Raw genomic sequence first — 8,304 nt, 5'->3', positions numbered from 1 at the left:
CTATTCGGCGGGGTTTGTTTACCGGCGTTGCTATGGTGACCTCAATTATTATAAGCAACTGAAAACGATGCCGGTTTGAAACTAAAACTGTGATTCTGAAAAAAATATAAATGCTATAAAAATTCCGTTCAGATAGTATTGAAGATACAAGTGTGTAGATTTGTTTAATGGTTTGAACGATGGTAAACGGCTGAAAAATGAATAAGTTATTACGATGTCTAGAAGTAGGTGTATCAGAATGGGCTGACGTCTTCAATGAAAACAGCTGAAAACGAAGCGGTAAGAAACTAAAACTGTGATTCTGAAGAAATTTTAAATGATATCGAAATTCTGCTTAAATATTATTGAAGATACAAGTGTGTAGATTTGTTAAATGGTTTGCACGAAGATAAACGGTTGAAAATTGATTTAGTTATGTTACTTCTACAGTTGAAGTACGACTGATGATTTGAATCATCGACTTTCAGGTATTCTTTCGGGTTTATTTTTTTCTCACGTCGCGCCCCCCCTGAAGAACTCTGGCGCCCCCCAGGGGGGGCACGCCCCACAGTTTGAAAACCACTGCTATAGATAATTGGCCAGACATTCAGTCAGTGACAGACAGCTAGGGTACAAGATAACAGCTTGCTAGCTATGTTTACAACATTGCTAAAATTAGCTTAACTAACAAAGTGATTTCCTTACTTTCAGAATGAATGATTTAGAAGAGAAAGATGCGTTGGTAGTCAAGCAGGTGGATGCAGGCATAAAGTGCATTTGGAACTGGTCATGGCTAAAATCAGAGGCAAAAATTGAGGTCAAGGGAGCAGAGCACACATTCCCTTTAGTGGATGTCTTCAAAAAAATTAATAAAAAAGGTTTGGCAAGGTGTATTCTTTGCCACAAAGAAATTAATTATGCGAACAAGGGCAGCCATGCTTTGCTAGCACACTGCAAAACAGAACTTCACAAGAAGAAAGTCTACAATATAACGACAACGCACAGTGTGGCCCCTAGCTTTCTACCTGAGTCTGAAGCATCCACCTCAGCTTTACAGCAAGGTCCTGAGAACATCAGACAGCGAAGTCAGGCAAAACTTCCAACACCCACTGTGAACCACATAGCAAATGCAGAGGTAGGTGTAGGTAGGCCTATTAGTTCAGCACAGGCAGTGTCACTACTTGGGCATAAAAGATACTACCTGCTTTTCTAATTTCATCATTTCTGTTCTAGGCCATGGTTCTTGGAGTGATAGCAGAGCATTCTCTCCCTTTTGCTATTGCTCCAGTAATTGTTGAGTTGGCCCAGAGTCTTGCTTTGGACAAAGTGGCTTTGCAGGGAATTAAGCTATCTCGAACAGCGGCAGCATACAAAATGGTTCATGGCCTAGGGCGAACCTTCTCTGAGCGGACCTTCTCCAACCTGAGAAGATTTCCCTTTTCCCTAAACTTGGACGAGAGTACATCGAACAACAACAAAAAGGTTGGTCTCATATTTAATCACAAGCAATATATTCTACTGTCTCAATTCTATTTGCACTAACTTCTAGTTTAAATCTTATATTATAATAATTGTACATTTGATTCACGACTTATATTTGGTTTGATTTGAAGATCCTCTCCATGCTCGTCAGCTACTATCATGATGACTTCAGGAAGGTGATGGTGGAGCATTTGGGGTCCCTGGAGGTCATAAAAGTGAACGCCGCTGCCTTGGAGAGGGTGCTCCGCGAGTTCTTCGAGCAAAACAAAATACCATGGAAACATCTTGTAAGCATGCTTATGGACTCATGTTCGGTCATGAGGGGCAGCAAGACCAACCTTGAAAAAAGGATCCTACAGCACTGTCCAACCCTGCTTGATATTGATGGAGACTCGTGTCACCACATTCACAACGCAGCGAAGAAGTTTACAGAGCCCTTTGAATACCATCTTGAGCAGCTGTTCAATGATCTGCAGACAGACCATCGGTGGTGTCCTGATCAGGTAAAAAGAAATGGAATGATTTTAGTTCATTCATTCATCAGATAACTGATATCTTTTTTTACAAATCTATTTCATAATCTCTCTTTATCAGGTGATGTACCTCAAGGAGGTATCTCAAATTCTGAACATCCCTGCCTCCAACCCTCAGAGGGGCTTTGTATCCCATCGTTGGCTCTCTGCATATGATGCTAGCATGGCAACCTACGCAATGCTGCCAGCATACAAGGTTCTCTATTTTGGATTTCTGTCTGCAGAAGACAAGGACCTTTACAAAGAGCCTCTGGAAAGTATATACACAAAGTACACCGTCAATCCGACTGCAAGGGCCAGAATTAGAACCCTACATGAGGACCTCAACCGAAAAGGTGAATTCTACTTTAAGAATTGAGTCATCTACATCATGGTTAGCGATACATACCTTATTGCCACTCATATTAATGATTCTATTTTCACAGGCATGACACAGCAAGGGAAAGACAGGAAGAAAAGGGTCTGTCGAAAGGTGTGGCATGAGGAGACTACAACGCTACTACAGCTCAGCGTTTACATGGGTGTATTGGCTATCCTGAAGGAATATGTCATGGTTTTCCAGGTAGGTGTTTACTTATGTTGCACATTACTGAAACTGTGTAACCAATGATGCTTCTTCCATTTAACAACAGTTTGTTTTACCTACACAGGGTAGCCAGACGTTGGTGCACAAACTCCCTGACAAGCAGTTTGAGCTGTTCCTGGCTTTTTTGGCTTGCTTCATAAAAGGGGAACACATCACTCAATTGTCTCCCAGGGCTCTGGGAGAAATGGTGCTGGAGGATAACATGCTGCTGCCTGCCATGGAGTTCTATGTTGGACAGGAAGCAGACACATTCAGGACCAGGAATCCCAATCATGCGGTTAGTACCCTGCACTATAATAACATTTGATACTTCACTTTTTTTCCTGATTGTTTTTTTTGAGATCTAGTAATTGTTTGTTTTGTGGTTTACTATGTTTCAGCTGCTAGAGCCATTCCTGAAACAAGTCAAAACAGCCTACACCACCACTGCTGTCTACATGCAGAAAAAACTTCCATTGTCCAGCCAGACACTGATTGCCCTGTCTTCTCTGGACCCACTTCTAAGAGGCCACTCACAGGCAACCATCCAGCTGAAGAGGTTGGGTGGAATGCTAGACCACCTTTTACCAGCCGTCAAGGACATCCACAAAGAAATCCTACTGTACAACATTGATCTTAACGTGCCCACGTTCAAGGAGGGGGATAGCATGGTGGAGTGGTGGGGTCATGTCTTTGACAACAGATCTAAGTACCCAGCCCTTAGTGCAATGGTAAAATGTGCCCTCTCCATCTTTCATGGACCCAGAGTTGAATCATCTTTCAGCCTAATGAATGAAATCCTTGACCCCAGAAGTGGAAACATGAAAATATCAACATTCGGTGCCATCCAAACAGTGAAATACACACTCCAGTCCAGGGAGAAGACGGCTGTGGAGTTGTTCAAAAGGAAGGATGTGAGGTATGGGGAGGTGGACCGCACACTCTGTAAGAACATCCGGTCTGCAGGAAGCACTGACAAACTCCAAAGACAGCAGAATATGATAGAAAAGCAAAGGCAGCAGATCGAGTATGGCTGCCAAGCATCAGGTAGTGCTTCCTTGAGCAAAAGGCAGAAGGCTGAGGAAGAAAAGAACGCAAGAATGAGGCATGCTGCAAAACAGCGAAAGCGGGCCCTTGAGACACTGGTCCAGGCCAAGAAGAAAAATAAATAATGGCATACTCCTATTGCCCTGTCCTCTGTCCTCCTATTGGGGCTGCCCTTGCACATAATAAATTAATGCTTTGTTCGAAATTGTGCGCAGTCCTGTAATTTTTTTTAACTTGTGACTAACCCTAATGCATTAAAAAAGTAATACAAATGTAAAAGAAAACTCCCCGGAGTATAAACCTGGAACCCTATAGTGGGTCTGTGTTTTTCTCAGCTCACGCATCATTCTCACCTTTTTCACCCCGAGCCAGTTTGCATGCCTGCATAGAATATACTCATTAATTTCTACCACAGTATTCCCAGGCGGTCACCCATCCAAGTACTAACCAGGCCAGACCCTGCTTAGCATCCGAGATCAGACGAGATCGGGCGTGCCTAAGGTGGTATGGCCGTAACCAATTATTGTCTGGACCATATTAGCTTTTATACAGGAGGAGGACGTAAGGAGTGAGAGCGCTGCCGTGGCCAGAGACGGGACTTGTACAGAAACAATGATTCGATCCATAATGAATGAATGAATACGTTATTCCAGACTCAGAGTTACATATTTGAACGCAATGCATTACACTGCTAGGGCGTCATCGTTTGCGTGATCTTTTGAAGAAACGTAGCGTTGCAAAACCTGGGATGGACTGAGGTGGACCGCCGTCATTGCAGCTCTCTGCTGCTCCCTGCTGGCAGAGTCACTGCACTGTCCACATTTTTCACAAATAGAGTTTGAAGAGACGTTGCCAATGTCTTTATGTTGCTTACATTCTCCAAAACAGTGGGCGCTAAAGATCAGCGCACGGCAGGCCATTGCAGCCAATGAGCTAGAGTTGAAAAAGTATAATGCTTACAGCACCTGGTATTCCCAGGCGGTCACCCATCCAAGTACTAACCAGGCCCGACCCTGCTTAGCTTCCGAGATCAGACGAGATCGGGCGTGCTTTTTTTTTTTCTTTTTTTTTTAACACAATTTATATACATACACCATCATACATAAATAAAACATAAAACAAATAAAACAAGAAAGATACTTCAGATACATCTTAAACCAAAATAACTACAAATAATACTGGGTTAGCCAGGATGCTTTTGTAGCCGCCAGTTCTGATAGCTTAACACATGATTGGGTCACGCTACATGAGACCTTTTTCATTGGTGTCTCAAGTTTACATTACATTAGGGGTACTGTGGCTTAGCTGGTGAAAGCGCCAGTCTTGTAAACAGGAGACCCAGGGTCTAATCAGTGCGTGCGATTTCAAAAGCGCACGCTGTTGTGCGCTTGTGCGCTCAAAACTAGTGTGCGCTCAAAAGCTAGTGCCGGTCAACACATTGATAAGAGTACGGTACGTTTATGCACTAAGTGTTGACAGCCACAGAAGAGAAAAACATTGTTGCATCACGACGAAGATTCAGGCCTGCCAGAAGCGTTGGCCAGTTCTGCTATCTGTACGCAGACTACTTCTCTAAGAAATGTATGATACCGTACTGCCAGTCAATAACCGATTTCCCCTCTTGTGTCGTTAAGCAAACTTTCATGGATCGGTTGCCACATGTACAATTGAAGTAATCTGTTTTCGGCTCATCTGTAAAGCTTCTCATGTAGGGGTGCTGAGGTCCGATCACTAAGATGTGATCAAAGCAAGCTGTGGTCAAGGGTGTAGGACGATTTCACAATTTGATCACACAGCCTCAAGCGTTGCAGTCTGTTACTGTTCGAACAACTGATAGACTTGAGGTCGATAAGCACCATTGTCCTGGCCAAGCGGTTAAGCTGATGCACTAGAAATCCATTGGATCCCCCGCTCCATGATTGAAATCTGCCACACCAGTTTTCCACCTCTGCTTTTAGCAGGCAGGCCAAATATCTTCATCTCTTAGGATGGTCTAGTGCAAGTCAACCTATTGATTGGCTGTATCATTAAGCAAAGCTTCAGTTATTGATAGTAGAGATGTACTACTTAATACATTAAGGGGATGTAGCTCAGTGGTACAGCGTATGCTTCGCATGTATGAGGTCCAGGGTTCAATCCCCGGGATCTCCAAATTGTAGTGAAGTTGACGGGTGAATTATGAATGAATCACTTTTATAAGGTAGAAGTCAAAAATGATCCGATCACGAAACATTGCTGAATGTTACTGTGCAATGAATGTTTAAACAAAATGAGGTCACGCAATGCTTTACATACCAAAAATGTTGCAGAATGCTAATGTTTGAACAAGATAGAGAATTGAAACGTCGAAACTGTATGGTTAAGGTGATGGACTAGAAATCCATTGGGGTCTCCCCGCGCAGGTTCGAATCCTGCCGTCAACGGTACAGGTTAATCAGTGTATGTTTAAGGGGCTGTTTAAAGGATCAACAGAAATATGTCATGGTACTGCAGACTTCTTTCATTGTCTTCCCAATCAATTGCTGAAGCATTACTCCTGAACTGAGAGGGGTGCTGTGGCTTGGACTGTCATAGTGACTGTCTAGTTCACAGAAGAGGCAGTGTTCTAATCACATCAGTAAGTTGTATAATGTAAGTAACCTACTCAATTGCAATTCCTATAGCCGCCAGTTCTGATAGCTTAACACATGATCGGGTCACGCTACATGAGACCTTTTTCATTCACTTAACCTACCCTAAGTGTTCCAGACTCTTCCTGTTACAAAAAGCCAGAGACTTGGATATCTATAAGTGTGTTGTCGTGGCCGTACCTGCGGGTTTTCGGACTGCCTCCGAGGTCCGAACACATTACAAAAGGTCCGAACAAATCCGAACGAGGTCCTAACATGCTCCTAACCAGGTCCGAACATATTCCTTCAGAGATCAAAGAGTTTCGAATGAGATCCGAACACAGTTCCGAACAGTATAGGTCACGTGACGCGGGAGGGGCGGGAATATACGATGAACATCGCGTTAGAGTCGCAGCCATTTTTTCCACCGCTTGCGGGAGATAAAACATCGGTAGAAAGGTAATAACGTATTTATTTGTCGTATAAACGAAATAGTTGTGCCAAGTTTCATCCCCTCCGGTAATGGAGTCTTGTTATGTGCTTGAACAGCGCAAACAGGTGTATGAAACAAGTTTAATTGTGCCAAGTTTAATTATTAACAATAATGATCCTTGCCAAGTTTCATCCCCTCCGGTAATGGAGTCTTGTTATGTGCTTGAACAGCGCAAACAGGTGTATGAAACAAGTTTAATTGTGCCAAGTTTAATTATTAACAATAATGATCCTTTAGTTTGCCTGCTTTTATTTTGTGAAGCACTTTGTGCTACAATGTCTTCGTATGAAAATATTGATTGATTGAATAATACAAATAATGATGATAACATTAATATTATTAGAACTTTATTTGTATAGTAATAAAACAGTAATGCAAAACATACCTACCCACCTACAAACATACATATATAAATACATACACATGTATCATTTCTACCAATCTGTCTGTCTGTACACACACATAGCCTAGCTCGACATTAACCTGTTTTACATTTGATGTTTGCAGATGAAGGAAGCAAAGCCTGATTCCTATTGGAGGGATGTATGCCTCAAGTATGCTCGGGGCCAATTCCATTTTACCACAGGCAAACGGCCAGGGGCCAAAAAATGGAAAAAGGCCTTAGAAAAAATAGATGCTTGCCCGCTGCAGAAGCAAATTAACACCAAGGATCTGTTTGGGAGAAGCCTTAAGTGCTCCTGTGGGTTCCACAAGGTAGGTGAAATTATTTACTAATTGATTGTTTGCTGGTTTGTTTGTTTGTTTTTTCCTCTGGTGGGCTTCAGTGATTTTGCAGTAATGCCTCTGATGTTTTCAAAGCCTGTTTGCTTTTTATTGATTTTCTTTTAACATGTCAGAATAAACACTATTCAATGCATCGTTCTATTTTGTGGATTTATTTATTGAACAATATGTATCTGTACCATTCTGGAGAAAACTAGTATAGTAGTGTAGGATTCTTAGTTGCATGTAGCATAGCATGGCCCTCTTTTTGTAACCCCCCCCCCCCCCCCCCCCCCCCAGCCAGCAGATCTGTCATCAGGCGCTGCTGGGTCTAGTGAGGCAGGAGGAGTTAAGACGGACGAGGCAGGGAGCACGGACGTAGGGAGAGGAGAGACAGAGGCAGCGAGAGGAGGCACAGAGGCAGCGAGAGGAGGCACAGAGGCAGCGAGAGGAGGAGAGACAGAGGCAGCGAGAGGAGGAGAGACAGAGGCAGCGAGAGGAGGAGAGACAGAGGCAGCGAGAGGAGGAGAGACAGAGGCAGCGAGAGGAGGAGACACAGAGGCAGCGAGAGGAGGAGAGACAGAGGCAGCGAGAGGAGGAGACACAGAGGCAGGGGCAGTCAACGCAGAGGCAGGGAGAGGAGACGCAGAAGCAGGAGAGGGAGTGCAGTGCTGCCTGTGCAACCTGCATGTGGAGGGAGACCGGTTCACCCAGCACCTGTCGGACCACCACACGGAGGAGCAGTGTGATACCTGTGGGGCCAAGGTGCAGGGTGCTGTTGGTCTTTTGAACCACATCGAAGTGGTTCACTATGCCTTCAGGGTACCATCAAAGCCGTCTCTGCCCCCTTCTTCATCCTGCTCTGCCGCGCCA

The 8,304-nt window shown here is 43.9% G+C and overlaps 1 protein-coding gene and 1 non-coding gene across 2 annotated transcripts; both read left to right on the top strand.

The window, feature by feature from the left end:
* The first annotated feature begins 1,601 nt into the window (after positions 1-1,601).
* Positions 1,602-4,028, top strand: LOC130378147 (uncharacterized). Its single transcript, XM_056585032.1, has 5 exons — positions 1,602-1,964; positions 2,056-2,329; positions 2,420-2,556; positions 2,645-2,857; positions 2,961-4,028. Exons 1-5 carry the CDS (start codon positions 1,602-1,604, stop codon positions 3,729-3,731), a joined length of 1,758 nt encoding a protein of 585 aa, XP_056441007.1. The 3' UTR covers positions 3,732-4,028.
* A 1,657-nt stretch (positions 4,029-5,685) lies between these two features.
* Positions 5,686-5,757, top strand: trnaa-cgc (transfer RNA alanine (anticodon CGC)). The gene has a single exon. It is a non-coding gene; the product is annotated as a tRNA-Ala (tRNA).
* Positions 5,758-8,304: the final 2,547 nt, after the last annotated feature.

This window comes from Gadus chalcogrammus, unplaced genomic scaffold (assembly GCF_026213295.1).
Source record: "Gadus chalcogrammus isolate NIFS_2021 unplaced genomic scaffold, NIFS_Gcha_1.0 GACHA068, whole genome shotgun sequence".
NCBI lineage: Eukaryota > Metazoa > Chordata > Actinopteri > Gadiformes > Gadidae > Gadus > Gadus chalcogrammus.
This window is presented reverse-complemented; position numbering and strand designations above follow the sequence as displayed.

Excerpts from the sequence above, each read along its gene's own strand:
- LOC130378147 (XM_056585032.1), top strand. The coding sequence starts at position 1,602 with ATGCTCGTCAGCTACTATCATGATGACTTCAGGAAGGTGATGGTGGAG. Across the intron at positions 2,557-2,644 it reads AATATGTCATGGTTTTCCAG|GGTAGCCAGACGTTGGTGCA; the intron begins GTAGGTGTTTAC and ends TTACCTACACAG. Across the intron at positions 2,858-2,960 it reads CCAGGAATCCCAATCATGCG|CTGCTAGAGCCATTCCTGAA; the intron begins GTTAGTACCCTG and ends ACTATGTTTCAG.